The 16,720-nt window shown below is 60.1% G+C and overlaps 2 protein-coding genes across 6 annotated transcripts; one reads left to right on the top strand and one right to left on the bottom strand.

Annotated features, from left to right (window-relative positions):
- The first annotated feature begins 579 nt into the window (after positions 1-579).
- Positions 580-7,728, top strand: YIF1B (Yip1 interacting factor homolog B, membrane trafficking protein). 5 transcript variants are annotated; one of them, XM_014848707.3, is made up of 8 exons: positions 581-698; positions 4,403-4,641; positions 4,716-4,820; positions 4,941-5,019; positions 5,153-5,210; positions 6,120-6,275; positions 6,350-6,443; positions 7,376-7,728. In XM_014848707.3, the coding sequence occupies exons 1-8, from the start codon at positions 656-658 to the stop codon at positions 7,529-7,531; spliced, it is 930 nt and encodes a 309-aa protein (XP_014704193.2). In that variant the 5' UTR covers positions 581-655; the 3' UTR covers positions 7,532-7,728. The 5 variants fall into 5 exon arrangements, with proteins under 5 accessions (XP_070354718.1, XP_014704193.2, XP_044615260.1 ...); XM_044759321.2 differs by having other exon boundaries at positions 598-707; XM_044759323.2 differs by lacking the exon at positions 581-698 and adding an exon at positions 750-841.
- Positions 7,729-7,827: 99 nt separating this feature from the next.
- Positions 7,828-8,771, bottom strand: C26H19orf33 (chromosome 26 C19orf33 homolog). Its single transcript, XM_014848671.3, has 4 exons — positions 8,504-8,771; positions 8,273-8,385; positions 8,055-8,126; positions 7,828-7,964 (listed from the first exon to the last, which is right to left on the bottom strand). Exons 1-4 carry the CDS (start codon positions 8,769-8,771, stop codon positions 7,884-7,886), a joined length of 534 nt encoding a protein of 177 aa, XP_014704157.3. The 3' UTR covers positions 7,828-7,883.
- Positions 8,772-16,720: the final 7,949 nt, after the last annotated feature.

Here is a 16,720-nt window from a genome sequence, read left to right as displayed (position 1 = left end):
GGGGGTTGTAGTGTTTTGGGCGGACCAGGGAGCCAGGTAGCAACGCAAGAGCATTGATGAATTTCTGGGAAAACGTCTAAAGATGTCTTCCAAGAAAGACACCTGGTTCTTCCCACCTAACTTGTTAGGTGTCCTTTTCTCACTCCAAATATTCACTTAAATCTTAAATACCTAAGGTCTGCCAAAATTGTACAAGCGTTAGAGCCCGCCTAACTCCGCTTAGCCCTTCGGGAACACAAATAGATCTCTCCTCCTCTGCTCCACACCCTTCCCTGGCTCCCCAGCGCTCTCAGCCGCCCAAGGTGAGCTTCCGTCTATAAAGAACTCCATTTCCCATCGGCCTCTTCGCTCGACGTCCACATTTCCGATCATGCGCGACCCCGCCCACTGCTAGGATTGCTCCCGGCTCCGCCCTCCTGCCCCTAGCCCTCGCCTTACGTCACGGCCTCCAGTCCCCGCCTCTTACCCACCGCCAGCTAGTCCACGACTCCGCAAGGGGGCGTGGCCTCTGCGCGATCGTGTCGCCCATTGGCTGTCTCGTCACCGGCGGGGCGTGGCTACGGGAGCCGGGCGGGCACATTTAGAACCGCGGCCCGGGCGGCGGCGGCGGCGGCGGCGGCGGCGGCGGCGGCGGCGGCGGCGGAGGAGGTGTACGATGCACCCGGCAGGCGCGGCGGCGGCGGGGACGCCCCGGCAGCGTAAGTGGCGTACGTGGCTGGGCGAGGCGATGGGGGGGGCAGGGGCGTGGCAGGGCCGCTGTGGCAGTTGGCGAGGTCGCTGCGGGTCGGAGGTCACGAGGTCAGGGATCTGGAGTTTCGTGTGCGCAGCGGAGGGATGCCAGGTCTGGGTAGGGGACGCGTTGGGGTCGATTCTTCTTTTTCTTAGGAAATTCCTTTGGAAGAAAACCACTTTGGGCAGGACGCTGTGTGATGTGCAGAAAAACGCGATTTTCATTCATTGTCAGTTAGCGATCGGCCCGCTCCCCCTCCCGTGGCCTGGTGCGGTCGCCCACGCTCCTGACGACGGTGTTCGCAGCTCTGCGTGAGCGCGGAGGGCCGGGTTCATCCCGCGTTTAAATTGGAAGCTGTCTGTATCGTACTGTTCACGGCCTTTCCCTGTCTCTGAGTTTGTATCCCCACGTAGGTTCCTCTGCATCTCCGTGAGTGTGCGTGCATCTCGTTTATTCATTCGGTACGCCCTGCCCCAGATCCCATTGTGCCAGGGCCTGTGCTGGAGTTTGGGTACCCGGTAGTAACCGGCATAGCACTGGTCCTTGTTACCCTCAGGCTCAGAGTTGAGTGGGAAGACAGACCCTGAACTCGGAAGCAGAGAGGTCAGCAAGATAATTGGGGGAGTAATTAGGGCATAACTAATCCAGGACGTGGCCGGGGTTGCAGAGCCCGCTCTGTCGAGGGAGAGGGCATGGGGCGCTCATTCCTTTCCTCACCCGTTAGTGAGGTGCCTGGCTGGCCCTGGGTGATGCTGGGGATACAGCTGTGCCAGGCAGCTCTGGTTCCTGTCCTCGTGGAGCTACCAGTACAGGGCAGACGGCAGCGACAGTCTAGAGTGGTGCAGCTGTGACGAGCAGCACAGGCAGAGGAGTCAGGGCCGGGATGGGGGAAGCCCAATCGGAGTGCTGGTGGCTGGGCCCGAGGTGTTGTAGCCCCGATTAGTCACGTGACCCAGCCTGGGGGTGTCAGTGACGCTTCCTGGACAAGGGACGTCTAATGATGAGGAATTAGGCCCGAGAAGGAGATTTGTGGTGAGAGGGAAAAGCATTGGAGGTTCGTGCCAAGTAAACAAGTAGACAAATGAATATATATTTAGCAATTGTGATAAGTGCTCAGAAGGGGAAAAGGCACCACTGGATACTGTGAGAAAGCACAGCTGGGGCTAGTGCCTTCTGCTGAGCAGTGAGGAAGGTCCCTCTGAGAAGGAAGCGTTTGGGCTGAGGCCCCAGTGCTCTATTAGCAAGTGCTGACCTGGGGCAGGCGTTCCAAGGGGCTAGCACTGCATGCTCAGAAGGCTGTGGGGGCCAGGGGCTTGGCGTGGTCAGGGCCAGGAGGAGGCCACTGAGACTGGTGCAGAGAGCCTGTCATCGACCGAGGGTGGTTGGCAGGGCTGGCTCACACAGGGCCTCATAGGCTGTTGGATTTTATTCTCATCACACTGGGCACCGATCTCAGGCAGAGGACATAAAGTGTTCCCTTTAGTATTTAAAAAGATCACTCAGGCTGCTGACAGAGAAGGTTGGTGGGGCAAAGAATGGACAAGGGGACCCGGTAAGAAGACATTTAAGTCAGGTGCGAGATGACAGTCTGAGAGGGGAGGGTAACATTGAGACACGGTGGGCGAGAACTAGCGATTGGCTGGTTGGATGTCAGCCAGAAGGGGAATCGGGGTTTGGACACTGAGGTAGGGGCCCAGGGGCAGCCCGAGGGCGTTGCTGGGAAGTGGCCAGACCCGGGTCTGGAGCCAGGAGGAAAGTGGTGGCTAGAGACAGAGGCCAGGGCCCAGGGCACACCGTGGCTGTGAAAGCTGTGGGTTGGGAGGTTGCCCCAGGCGAGAGGCAGAAGATGAGGGCCAGAGTGGAGACTGGGGTGACACGTTTCAGGGAGCTGGAAATAAGTCATTGATGGAGAGGGACCTGTCGGGAGACCATCAGCTCCGGGAAGGCAGGAGCGCGTGTCTGTTTGATCCTCGCTGAATCGGCCAGGCCTGCAGCAGAGCCTGACTCACAGAGGTCCTCCAGCGGTGTCTGGTGGCTCAGACAGGAAAGAGAAAGGGCGTGTCTTGGAAGGCAGGAGAGAAGAGAGTGGGAGGCGGGCATTTGGGGCAGTGGCGTCAAATGCTGCTGAGGGCTGCAGTCGAGAGAGTGGCGTCACGCCCTTGGCCTGGAAGCGCAGGGGGCCAGTTAGGAGGGCGGGGGAGCAGACCCCCAAAGGCCAAGGGTTGAGGGGGAGACAGGGAGGGAGGACGCCCTTGCATCGAAGCTTTCAGGAAGCCGGCCCTTCTGGCCCCAGGTCGGACAGGGAAGAGGGAAGCGGGCTTGGGGCCGGGGGCCGGGGCCAGGGCTGCCTGCTTTGGGACTGAGGACACCTGGGTCTGTTTTCAGGCTGCTGGTAATTGAGAGGAAGAGTGGAGGGGCCAGTCGTTGATCACAGGTGACAGGGACTGACCGCTGTATTTGAGCCCGGCCAGGGGCTGAGTGGTTTCTAAGGTCACTTTGCCTGGGGTTCGCTCCACAGAGAGAACTGAGAAGCAGAGGAAGTCACGATGCGGATTATTCGGTTCCTGTCCGCCCTGCTGCCCTGTGCCCACAGTGGCACCTGGCACCCAGGAGGAGCCCAGCAGATGTTTGCTGCAGCAGCCTCCCTTACTGGCTGGGAGCAGGGGCCCTGGAGCCCCAGTGCTGGGTTCAGACCCGCCCTCTGCGCGTCCCGTCTCCCCCTTCCTTCCCCGCCCAGCTGAGCGCCTCCAGCAAGTCCCCCTTCCTCCTTCCAACATCTCTGCAGAAGCAGCCCCACCCTCCATCCTGGTCTCCCACCTGGCCCGCCTCAGCCGCCTCCTCCCTCCCGTCCTCTCCCTGCCCCCGCTCCCCAACCTGTCCCCACGTGAAGCCAGAGGGACTTTTTTAAAACCTTGAAACCTGGCTCTGCCTCATACCATGTGTGACTTTGGGCAAGGGCCTGAACCTCTTTGCGGCTCCCTTTTCCCTCTGATAATACTGATAATAGACTCGACACAAACGGGGCTGTGGTGAGGAGCTGTGGTGAGGATTGAAGAGTTAAGCCGTAGTGCTGTGTGGTCAGTGCTCATTTGGGGGTTAATTATTCTAATGCTTATCAGGCCGACCTGGGCTGGGCTCGTGCTGTCACTCGCTGGCTTTGGCCCTCACACATGTCGTTTAGCCTGTCTGGGCCTTGGTTGCTCCATCTGTAAAATGGGGATAGCCGTTCATTCACTCTTCAGGTTTTTATCAAGTACCTTTTCGAGCCCTGTACTGGGGGCTGAGGATTCCGCTGTGAACAAAACGAAGATCCCCAGCTTGAGTGGGGAGACGGTGAACCAGACACATAAAACAGCTAGGGAGTACATCAGGCGGTGTGAGTTCTGTGGCCATCAGTGAAGCAGGGATGGGAGGGGGATGCCCCCCTGAGCCAAGACTTCGAGATGGGGAGGGAGCCATGAGGATGTCGGGAGGAAGAGCATTCAGGAAAAGGAACAGCCAGCGCAGAGGCCCTGAAATGGGAGCATGCCATTGTCGTCATCATCATCGTCATCAGATGGGTGGACGGCAGGGAGAGCCGCCCGCACTTGACGCCAGCCCACCTGACATCAGAGCCAGGTGGGCGGGAGAACGCGGGCAGAATGAATGAGCCTCACCCCTCTCCCCCTGCAGCCTCGAAGCGGAGGATCCCTGTGTCCCCACCCGGCATGGCCGACCCCCACCAGCTTTTTGATGACACAAGCTCAGCCCAGAGCCGGGGCTTCGGGGCCCAGCGGGGACCTGGCGGCCTGGGCTACCCTGCAGCCGCCGCCTCGCCCCAGGAGGCCTTCCTGGCCGATCCCGTGTCCAACATGGCCATGGCCTACGGGAGCAGCCTGGCGGCGCAGGGCAAGGAGCTGGTGGATAAGAATGTGAGTGGGCCGGGCTGGGGGACAGGGTGGGGACCCTGGGGGCCGGGCGTCAGCTTTGCGCTCTGCCTCCCCAGATTGACCGCTTCATCCCCGTCACCAAGCTCAAGTATTACTTCGCCGTGGACACCATGTATGTGGGCAAAAAGCTGGGCCTGCTCTTCTTCCCCTACCTGCACCAGGTCAGCGCCGCCCACCGAGGGACCGGGGCTGGGTGGGGACAGCCTCTGGGGCAGGTGTGAGGGGCAGGGTGGGAGGAGCCCAGCTCTGGGGATCCTGCCTGTTGCCCCCTCTCCCCACAGGACTGGGAGGTGCAGTACCAGCAGGACACCCCAGTGGCCCCCCGCTTTGACATCAACGCGCCTGACCTCTACATTCCAGGTCTCCCCCACCCGCCTCCACCCCGGCACCCTCCTTCCTCTGGGTGGGCAGGTCTCGGGCGGAGGTCTAGGTGCCCGGAGGCCCAGACGGTCCTTCTTCCTCTGACCAGTGTCTGTGTGTCTGCCTCCCACAGCTATGGCTTTCATCACCTACATCTTGGTGGCTGGCCTGGCCCTGGGGACCCAGGATAGGTAAGAGAGGCAGGGGGAAGGCAGAGTGGGGTGGGCTGGGGGGCTGAGGGCCAGCCTGAAGGTCTCTTGGATCCCTTCTCTCAGAAGAGCCCACTGTGCTTCCCCTCGGCCCAAGACAGAGCCCTCTGTCGCGCTCATGGCCACCCTCGCCTCTTCCCTCTCTTTCCCCTTCTGCCTATCACCACACCTTGTGCTGGTGTGCCTCTTTAAATCTGTCCTTCCCCTTGGGCTCCACCACCAGATCCATCCTCTTCCTCACCCTGCCTGCCCTTCCTCCTCACTCTGCTGCACCACTCTGGTCCTCTTTGCCTCCTCCGGAGGACCTGGTGCTGCCACCCCAGGGCCTTTGCACATCCAGTTCCCTTTGCTCAGGAGTATGTTCCTCCCCTACATCATCTGCCGAGCATCTGCTCATTCAGTGTCTCCACTCAGATGTCACTTCCTCAAGGATGCCTTCTGCTCCCCCAGTCTGGGTCAGGCTCCCACCTCTCGCTCATAGGCTCCTGTTCATTTCCTTTGTGGCACTGAAAACAGGTGTCATTAGAATCAATTCATTCTTGAGGCATGGGGCATATGGCAGAAACCGAGGTCCTTCTGTCCCAGCTCCTTATTCCTTCAGGCCTCAGCTCAGTGTCTCCTCCTCCAGGAAGCCCTCTCTAACATCCCCTCCCGACTGGGTCAGGCACCTCCTCTGGGCTCCCAGAGCCTGCTGTGTTTCCTCCATCCCAGCCCTGACCTCTCTGAGCTGTCCCTGAGGGCAGGTCCACCTTCCCTGTAATGGGATTTCCACGAGGACAGGGCCCAGATCCATCTTGGTCACTGCTGGGTCTCCAGCCCCACCCCGTCCCCAGCGGATGCACAGGGAGGGTCTGACCCAGCCAACGAGTGACAGAGATTGGCTGCCGGCAGGTTCTCTCCAGACCTCCTGGGGCTGCAGGCCAGCTCAGCGTTGGCTTGGCTGACCCTGGAGGTGCTGGCCATCCTGCTCAGCCTCTACCTCCTGACTGTCAACACCGACCTCACCACTATCGACCTGGTGGCCTTCCTGGGCTACAAATATGTAGGGTGAGTACCCCCTCCTACCCCCTGCCGGCCGGGCCCTGGCGCCTTTTCCTCAGACCGGCCCTCCCTTCCCCCAGGATGATTGGCGGCGTCCTCATGGGCCTGCTCTTCGGGAAGATCGGCTACTACCTGGTGCTGGGCTGGTGCTGCGTATCCATCTTTGTGTTCATGGTGAGCGGGGGCTTGGGGCGGGCCGGATGGGGCTGAGGGCACAGGCCTCCAGGCAGAGTCGGGGGCCCTGGAGGCCTCCAAGCAGAGGGGGTCAGGTGGGGAGTCTAGGCCAGAGCCGCACTGCTGAACCAAGGGGCCCTGGAGTGGACCCCCGGCCTGGGGGGCAGGATGCCTTCCTGGAGGAAGAGGCGCCCAAGCTGGGGCCTGAAGGAAGAGGGGAGCCAGCCAGGCAGCCAGGGTGGACGCTCACCCTCTGTTCACACTCCTTCTATGGCGGCTTTCCTGCCAGAGTCTGTTAGGGTGAGAAAGGGTCAGCACCTGAGAAGGAGCTCCTGGGAGGGCCCTTCCAGCTGGCCTGGAGACGCTGGTTAAGAGCACCGGGCCCCTCCAGGCCCTGGGCACATCCCACCTCTCTTTAAGCCTCAGTTTCCCCTTTTGTAAAGTGGGGATGATGGTAATTGCACCTCAGGGTCCCGGGAGGATTCAGGGTGAGCCTGTGTGAGGAGCAGCGGGCAAAGACTCATGGCTGGTGGGCCAAATCTGACCCCCAGATAAACTTCGACTTAGATGGCATTATTTCAAAGTTTTTTAAAAAAAGGTGTTTCTGGCTTATGTTGAAAAATTGTCGTCTGGCCCGTAGAAGCGGGTGGCGGTAGCCAGGGCTGAGCCTGGCCACCCCCTTCAGGCGGGAGAGCCACAGAGAAGTTCCCGCCTCACTCAGGGGCCTCCACTGGCGTCTGAATTTGGAACCCTCCCATTTCTCCCAGGCCTGGGGAGGAGCGGGGCCTCACCCTCTCTTAGGAGACCTGGGGGAACCAGGGCTCCCCAGGAGCGAGATTGGAGGGAGGGAGAAACTGGTGGCTGCACAGATGCAGGGACTGGAGGAGCGTGCGGGGCCGGGAGGGCTCACGGGTGCCCCCACCCCGCCCCAGATCCGGACGCTGCGTCTGAAGATCCTGGCGGAGGCGGCGGCCCAGGGCGTCCCGGTGCGCGGGGCGCGGAACCAGCTGCGCATGTACCTGACCATGGCCGTGGCGGCGGCGCAGCCCCTGCTCATGTACTGGCTCACCTTCCACCTGGTGCGGTGAGGCCCGGCCCGGGGTTGCAGCTGCTGCTCCAGGCGGCCCCGCGCGCCGCTCATCTCCCCCGCCCGCCCGCCCGCGTGGCACCGGCGCCCCCATCCCGAGGCCCCCTGTCCCCCCCCAAGGTGCTGAGATCGCCAGCTGCACAGGCCGCCCAGCGGTGCGGCCACCGTTCCAGAAACAATAAACCGTGATGGGCTCGGCGTGGGCAGCCTCTCTTTGGTGGCGCGGCCGCCCGGCAGGGGGCGGGCCCGGCCGGGAAGGGGACGCGGGCGGGCGGGTCACTGCGCCTCGCAGCCAGAAGACGAGCGGAGGGCCAGAGAAGTTTATTGAGCCGAGCCCCGCCCCGCCCCGCCCGTCAGTGGGGAGCCTCCTCCTTCTTCCCCTTCTTCTTCTTCTTCACCTTGGGCTTCTTGACCTTGCCCGCCGTGCCTTCGTGCTGCGGCCGAGGGGAGAGGAGAGAGGGTCCGGCCGGTGAGCCTCTGCCCTGCCCGGCGCCGCGCACCCGCTGGGGAGGGGCGGCCCTTACCTTGGCCTCCGGGTCCGAGTCGCTGGAGCTGCTGCTGCTGCTGGTCGAGTCCGAGGAGCCATGGTGGCCGTGCTGGTTGGGGACGTGGCTGTGAGGCTGGGCCCCACCCAGCCCCCGCCCCCCTAGTTGGAAGCCCGAGGCCAGGCAGGGCCCTGGGATCAGAAGCAACTCGGACCCCCCAACCCCCGCGGGGTGTGCCTGGTGGTGCGGTGACTTACCCTCGGGCTACCAGCGGCCCCTGCCGCGGACGGGCCCTGAATTTTCGGGGGGCTCTGCTTGGGGTCGCCCACCTGGCCTGCTTCCGGATGCTTCTCAGAGGAGGGCTCCACGGCTGCGGAGAGAAGCCAAGCAGGGTGGGTCGGCGCAGGCGCAGGGGACGCTCCCTCGGAGGGGCCCTGGCCTTGGGGCTGGCCCCGTGCCCCTCAAGCCCCTCACTCCCCGGAGCGCACCTGCCGCCAGGTCGAACTCCATGGTGGCGGGCGTGGGTGTGGCCGGGGGCCCGGGAGCGGCGCGGGCCTGCCCGCCCCGGGAATTCCGAGAGCCGCGCCCGCCCTTTGTCCTCGGCCCTGACTCACGGCCCCGCCCCGCTTTCCCTCTGCCGGAGATGGGGAGGGCGGGCAGCTGCATCCGTCCAACCCCGTCCCCGGAGCCTTGGCTGGAGGGGAGGCGGGACCTGGGGGCAGCTGCAGATTTCTGGGGCGGGGGCTGCAGCTTCATGAGCTTCCCCAACGGGGGCAGACGCCAGCGTTTCAAGGAGTGAGCGAGGGCGCCTCGTCGCGCCCTCTGTGCCACGGTAATAATTCTAACGCGCCCGTGTACTTACTGTGTGCCCGGCGCGCTTCCAAGGGCTTCACCCCTATTAACTCACTTTAACGATCCCCCGGTGGCGGTGAGCAGCAGTGTCGGAAGGGGTGAGCGGCGCGAACTCGCAACCAGCTGCCGAATCTGCAGCCCAGCTGTCTCCCCTAGCAGCCAGATCCTCTGGGGAAAGTTGCTCGCCTCTCTGTGCCTCAGTTTCCTCGCCTGTAAATGACAGCTGCCCTATGGGGTTGACGTGACTATCAAATGGATTCTTTTCCTGGAACTGCCTGGCACAGAGTAAGGGCTTATGAAATAATACTCTGGGTGTTTTTAAAGGTAAGTATTGCTACTGTCCTACTTTACGGGTGAGAAAACCGAGGGGCAAGTTAATTAAGATGAGGAGGGGCGTGTGGAGCAGTACACAGGCTGGAACTGGGATTCGAACCCAGGCAGTGCCCGGAGTCCAAGGCTCTGGCCGGCGGAGGGCGCTCTGTGGAAGGGGCTGCCAGCGAGCCCAGCCTTGCCCACACTGGGCTGGCCCCGCTCAGCCTGGGGGCGGCTCCCGTCGCCGTGAGGCTGGGCGTCCTCCCCAGCGTAGCCCAGCCCCGTCCTCAGCCCTGGGCTGCCCATCCTGCAGGAGTGGGAGGGGGCTGAGGCCTGGGCGTGGTGACTCAGTGCAGTGGTCAGCCTTGTGCCCCCAGGGCTCCGCTCCTTAGAGGAGCCTGTCTCGAGAACCCGCTCCCCAGCGCCGGTCACTCCACCACCTGCCCCTGTGGGATGGCGGGCGCAGCCCTCCCTTACCACTGTCTGCAGGCATCTTTACCCTCACCCGTTCCCGCCCCCGTCTGTCTGTCGAGTACCCTCTGCGTCCAGCACAGTTCAAGTGCAGGGCCTACAGAGGGAACAAAACCAGCAAACATTCCAGCCTCGTGGAACTGACTTTCTAGTGCGGGAATCGAGGTGAAATGCACAGTATGTTAGAAAAAAGCGGGAAACTAAAATGTCCCAGCAGTTGGTGAACAAACGTGGTCATCTATGCAGTGGAAAACTATTGAACAATAGACAGGAAGGGACTCCTGACATAGGCCACATCACGGATGAACCTCAGAACCCTTGTGCTGGGTGAAGGAAGCCAGACACGGCGGCTTACACACTGCTGTATGACCTCATTCGCATGGAGCGCTGGGAGAAGGCAGCTACGGAGACAGACAGGAGATGAGCGCTTGCTGGACGCTGAGTGGGGGGTGTGGGTTAACTATAAATGGGCATGAGGGGGCTCACTGGGGGATGGAAACGTTCTAAAACTGCTTTATGGTGACAACCACGCCACTTGGTAAAATGATTAAAAAACACTGAATTGTCCACTTGTGGGTGAGTTGCATGTAACATATTCAAAAAAACCTTTTTTTTTTAATTTTTATTCTTTCAAAGATTGGCACCTGAGCTAACATCTGTTGCCAATCTTCTTTTTTTTCTTCCTCCTTCTTCTCCCCAAAGCCCCCCAGTACATAGTTCTATATCGTCTAGCTGTGAGTGCCTCTGGCTGTGCTATGTGGGACGCCGCCTCAGCATGGCCTGATGAGCAGTGCCACATCCATGCCCAGGATCCGAACCAGTGAAGCCCTGGGCTGCTGAAGCGGAGCGCGTGAGCTTAACCATTCGGCCACAGTGCCGGCCCCAAAAGCTATTTTTTAAAAAAGAGATATATGCTACGAAGAAAAACACAGCAAGAAAGGGGACTAGGTAATAACTCTGTGGTATGTTGGGGAGGGGCTGGAGTTTGAAATGAGTAACCAGGGAAAGCCTCACTGGAGCCTTTTGAGTGAAGATCTGAAGATGAGAAGACAAGGCATGCAGGCATGTGGAGGAACAGTACTCTGGGCGGAGGGAATGGCAAGTGCAAAGGCCCTGGGGCAGGGCCTACCTGTGTGTCTGAGGAACTGAAGTAGATCAGAGTGGCAGAGAGAATCTAAGGAAAGAAGCAGGAGATGAGGAGGGGTGGGAGAAGGGGTCGTGTAAATCAGAGATCTTTGGTGGTCTTCCCTCTGAGTGAGGAGAGGTAAGTGATGATTGTGGCTTTGCCCACAGCTGGATGCAGGATATAAGAGAAAGTGTCGGTCTCTCCTGGCAGAACACAAATTCCATGAGGGTGGGCCCTCGTCTGCTTTGCTCAGCACCCAGAACAGTGTGACTCAGTTGGTGCTTGCCATCATTTGGTGGATGAGGTCCCGATGCCAGGCACAGCTGACGGCAGGCTGGAGCGGGCAGAGAGTCGCTACGGGTCTGGGTTCTGTGGTTAGCCTGCTCATAGGTGACTCCTCGCTCCTCCCCTTACTGTTCTGGGGACAAAGAAGGTAGCCACTGTGGGCCTCAGGTGCGTCCTCTGTACAATGGAGAACATAAGGTAAACGGTTTCGTGCAGAGCCTGCCTGGCACCAGGTACATAGATGCTCATGAAATGTTAGTTTTTATTATCATTCAGAAACACAATCTCCTAATTCCTCCTGGAAGTGCCAGTGGGATCCCTGTGTTATATACGAGGCGGTGAAGCCTCAAAAAGGTGCACTTTCACACCCAAGGATGCTGGTCGTGGAGCAGCAGTGCGACACCTTCCAGAACCCAGATAAAGGGCTCTTACTACTGTGCTCAAATTGGGGGAGCGGGGGTGGGGCCAGGGAGACCACGCCTGGTCCTCCAGACTCCTCTCTGTTCCCTCCTGGATTACAGTCAGGAGGTGGCAGCTTTTACAGAGACCTGAACGAACGACAGAAGCTTAACAAGACAGCTCCCTTCTCGCTCCCTCGAAGCCCTGAGCTGGCGCGAGTCCGGGGCTGGGTGGGTGTGCTCCGAGGCCATCCAGGGACGGGGGCTCCTTCTGTCTAGTTGCTCCGCATCCAGGATGTTGCCCTTGGATGTACGGGGAGGCTGGCCCTACATTAGGCGCTGGGGAGGGGAAGGGGAAGAGGAGGGCACACCACTTCCTTTTCAGGACCCCACCTGGAGGCAGTGCACATCCCTTCGGCCAGGATTCAGCCCCATGACCTCATCCGGCTGCAGGGGAGGCTGGGAACTGTAGTTCCTAGCTGGGCAGCCACACACCCAGGGAAAACCCGGGGACCTCTTACTGAACAGAAGCAGGAAAATGGCCATGGGGGCCTGTCCGTCACTACTCCCTGTTGGTGGCAGTGAGTGTCCCTTGCTCCCCTGCTCTGCCTGGCCTAGAAGGTTTACAAATGGAGGCCAGATGACAGCTGGGAAGGTGGACACAAATGCTTGCATGAAAACCTAGGTGTGGGGTCCTAAGACGAGCGCGTGTCCATCCTTTGGCTCTTGGGGAAGTGTTAGTTCCCTGCCGTTCGGTGCTCATCTGCCATGGCTCATGGCAGCAGGCACAGTAGCCTATGTCCATCCTCCCCAGGCCCTGCCTGCCCCTGGCATCTAATGGCTCTGCCGTCCCCTGCTTGTTTCATTATTTCTGCCCACAATGACTTGGTCCTGAGGGTTTAAGCAACGCCTTCTCCTTTGTAGGAGAAAGGGACTGTGCTCCCAACTGGCCTGCAGGGCTGACGTAATTCCCTGCTGCGTCAGCTCACCCTTTCTCTCATTTCCCCAGCAGACCTTCTTCAGAGGGCCACTCCGACTCTGCAGTGTTTGCCTAATCACTCCAATTTAGGAAGAGATTTCTGGATGTCAACTTGAGTGGCCAGGGAAGCCAAGATGGACCGAGGAGCGGACTGTGAGGGAGCCAGGCTTCCGTGGGGTCCTGCGCTCCCACACCTCTGAGGACTGCCTTGGCTGACTGGAAGAGCAACTGCGACCAGGCCTGGTCTAGTGTCTTTCCTGAAGTTCACGTGAACAGAGTCCTGGTCGATAAACATCATAATCCCTGCTCTGGAATGTTTTCTTTAAACTTAACCACAACCCCGAGATGCATGACCTTAAGCACACAGTATGCAGGGACTCAGTTTCCTTTCCCACAAGACAAAACCACTGTGCTGGCCCTGGACGTTCTGGAATTATAATCAGAAAGGCTTGGTGGGCCATCCGTTGGGAGGTGCCCAAGGGCCGACAGCCCAGCCGGGGAATCCCGAGCTTGGCCCCCACACAGCTGACTGCTGGGTTCGGGACTTGATTTTATTCTATCTGCGAGTTAATATATTAGCCTGTAACTGTTCCCAAAATGCTGGCAGAAGCCTTGAGACTGACTCCTGGGTCAGAGACACAAGGCTTTCTTCCTCCCAGCAAGTGGCATAAGCATCAGCACATGTGTTGGTTTCCCCTCCCCGCCACCCCTGGGGGGTAAAGCGGAGGCTCCAGATGAACCCTGCACATGTGGTGGCTTGCATTACAAGAGAGGGACACTGAGCTTGGGCAGCTGGCACTCCAGAGCCAGCAGAAGGCAAGCCTATCCGTTGTCCCAGAGGCAGCCATTCCCTCATCCCTCAAGGTGCTCGCTGCCAAGCCGGCCCTGGGAAACGGCCCAGCGGTCAGGGTGGGCGTTCTCGGCGCATCCAGCAAGGCCTGCAGCAGCATGAGACCCCCACGGAGGACTGCCTCCCAGCCCTCTTGGCTTCTGGTGAATCTTCGTGAGTAGGCCATCTGTCAGCCACTCTGATTAACCAAATCCGGTCAGTTTGTCTTTTAGCAAAGCCACTGTCAACAGGGCTCCAAGCAGCAGAGTCCTGTTGACGTGAGGCCAACCTGCTGTCCAGGGCCCGGGCTCACGCAGCTGCAAAGGAGCAGGGTGTATTTCAGACGGCCAGGATGCAAGCGAAGACTAACCAGTCCATCATCCACCAGGACTCACACACGGGGGTTCAGACTGAGTTGCTGGTCTTTGGTGTCCCTGCCAATAATTACAGGCTGCAAAGCAACCCTCAAGCCCAATGGAGAGCCACTGGGGCTCATTCTTGCCCACAGGCAATGACATGGGGTACGGGCCGCAGGGCACCCCGCTCAGTTAAACTTGACTGGGAACACCACCGCAGGGCTCGGTGCAGCCGCACGGGCAGCGTGCTGAGCAGTCATAGCGTCCAAGGCCGTACCTGGCCTAGCCCAGGGCGGCCTGGCATCCGAGTGTGTGATTCTGTTGTCAGCCAGAGGAGAACAAGGTCGAGCAGGGGCACGCATTTGGAAACGTCTGGGGGCAGGGCCACATTCCGGAACTGCCACTGACGACACCAGGCCCAGCAGAACCGCTCAGGCCTGGCCCTGTCTCCGGGGTGCAGTGCCAGCTGCAGGAGCGACAGGCTCAGGCGGACCAGGTGGCTATTTGGCAGGTGGCAGTGTTGTGTCTAGAGGACAGGGCGCGTTGACGACACTCCCCCTTCCTCTCGCCCTTGGGGTCTAAGGTGTTCCCTTCCCAGGTGCCAGGTTTTTGCTCTCCCTCCGGGGACACCCAATCAGTGTGAATCCAAGCAGGCCGAGCTTCACTCCTCTGCCATCACCTATTCACACGCAGACCTGATTTTCAGAAGGGTCAGCTGCGAGTGGAACGGCATTTGCACACCAAGGGACTAGGTGGGCCACCACAGGAGTTGGCAAGCAGGGCCCTCAATGACCAAGTGGTCATTGTCTTCACAACCTAGAACCACTCAGTCTAAGAAGGAACCCTGGGGGCCGAACCAGAGTCAACTTGGGTCCCTGAGGCCCCCTTCTGGTCGCTGGCCACTGGGGGGATGCACCAATCAGGGGCCAGGCTCTATGTGAGGGGGAAGAAAGATAAACCACACCCGGGGACGATGAGGGCAGAGCTCCAAGTTTCAAAATAGTCCACAGAACTCAGCACGCCTTTGACCTGACTTTACCCAGGAGACAGCCACGTGCAGAGACTGGACCGCCTTACTGAAAGTGGGCCAGCAGAGGGGAGAGGGAGAGCTCTGTTGGTTTTTTACAAGTCCATTCCATCTCTTCATGATGCCAGCAGCCGGGGGATGGCAGGCGCCCTGAAACGTCCAGAGTACCCTGGCCATTGGCCCACTGTTGGGCAGCCTTTCCAACAAAGAGCCCCAGTGTCAGCCTGTAAATGGTCCCGAAAGTCAAACACATGGCACTGTTTCGTCCCAGGGGCCACGCGGCGAGGCCGGGGTGGGCTGATCAGACTGGACCAGCAGCACCGTCCCCTGAGCAAGCACAGCGGTGACATACCACTGCAGACCCAGAGGGGTCCCCAGGTCCAAGGCGGTCCATCTGCCAGGACAGGCGGGGCCCTGGGGCCTCCCTCACCCTGAGACAAATGGGCCAGATTGCGGCAGAAGAGTTGCAGAACGCTAACTGCTGCGTCAGGAACACACAAAGGCAGCCTGGATGAAAGCCTCCGAAAGCCCTGGTCTGGATGGTGCCAAGTCACTTGACCACCCTCCCACTGCAGCTGTTTTAAAGTGATTCCCAGCAGGTGCTTTTGAAATCCCAACACAGCTTTCCCCTTCACGTAACTGAGGCGTGAGGGAGAAAGCTCGTGGAGCAAGGCCTTCTGCTGGGCCAGAGGCCTCGGCGGGTCTGAGGGCTGCTCATGGGGTGGCAGGGTGCCTTCAGGGGCTCTTTGTGGCAAAGGCTGCCCAACAGTGGGCGTTTCAGGGCGCCTGCCATCCCCCGGCTGCTGGCATCATGAAGAGATGGAATGGACTTTTGAAAAACCAACAGAGCTCTCACTCGCCCTCCTGCTGGCCCACATTCAGTAAGGCGGTCCGGTCTCCCCATGTGGCCGTCTCCTGGGTAAACCCTGCTCCACCCCATGAGCTCCACCAACTACTGAGGAGCACAGGAGACAGGCGGGTGGGCAGAGGCGGGCACCAGCCCCTCGAAGGAGGCTCCCTCGCGGAGCACTTAGCAACGGGCCACCTGACAGCTATGATGTCATGGAACCCTCACACTCGCCCGACTCACGGTGAGGAAAGCGGAGGTGTGAAGGAGGCAAGGGTGCGCCACGCACACCTGGACAGCGGTGGCGGGGAATCTTCGCAGCACCCAGGCCTCCTTCCCCGGCCACGGGCTCTCCTGCTCTGGGGAGCCGAGCCGTCTGGGCAGGACAAGTGTTTCACCTGCTCACCAGCGCCGGGCAGCCTGGAAGTCTGGGGAGGGAGAATGCCAGAATCCATGAGCAATGTCCACCATGGACGAGGGGGGCAGGGGAAGGGACGCGGCATTTGCCCAACTTGCTTCTGGAAGAGATTTTTAAGCCCTAATGGATTCAAGTCCTTCCCCTCACGTGTAGAATGTGGCCTTTTTGGCCTCAAGGGATTTCTAGGAGAGCTTAGTCTTTTTGTTCCAAGGTCTGGAACTGTCAGCTGCATGGGGCCCACAGGCTGGCCCGGCACCCCCGCCCACTCCCAGGCCAGGGCCCAGCCTCCTGAGTGACTGAGGCAGGCGGAGGCCGCAGGCCACCTGCCTGACCCCGGGGGTTGCCCAGAAGCTGCTCTGTGTTTAGCACTACGTGTCTGGAAGACAGAGGGAGGAAAGGGGCTTCCAGAGTCCAGAGCCGGGAAGGCAGCAGAAGGGGGCCTGAGCCTGGTCCCCATTTCAATGCAGGGCATGTGGGAGACCTGAGGAAGACTGCGCAAGTGCGGGGAAAGATAAAAACCGTGGACGCCAAAGTGACTTTTAGGCACAGCCACGCCGATCTCAGCAAGGTCTCGGTCTTCCTCTTCTTCATCCTGATCCCAACCCTCCTGTGCCCTCAAAGGCAGCGCTTCAAGCTGTGAGTACACTCCACAGTGGGGCATTAAAAAAAGAAGAAAAGTCAATTCAGTGGGATGTGGCCAGAATTTTAAAAAGGGACATCGAATCAGAAAATATCCGAGCTCACCACAGGTGGTGAGGCTAAGTGTTGTCTGGTGAAACTTTATGGGCGCTCAGCTGTAATGGAA

Source organism: Equus asinus, chromosome 26 (assembly GCF_041296235.1).
Source record: "Equus asinus isolate D_3611 breed Donkey chromosome 26, EquAss-T2T_v2, whole genome shotgun sequence".
Taxonomy (NCBI): Eukaryota; Metazoa; Chordata; class Mammalia; order Perissodactyla; family Equidae; genus Equus; species Equus asinus.
This window is presented reverse-complemented; position numbering and strand designations above follow the sequence as displayed.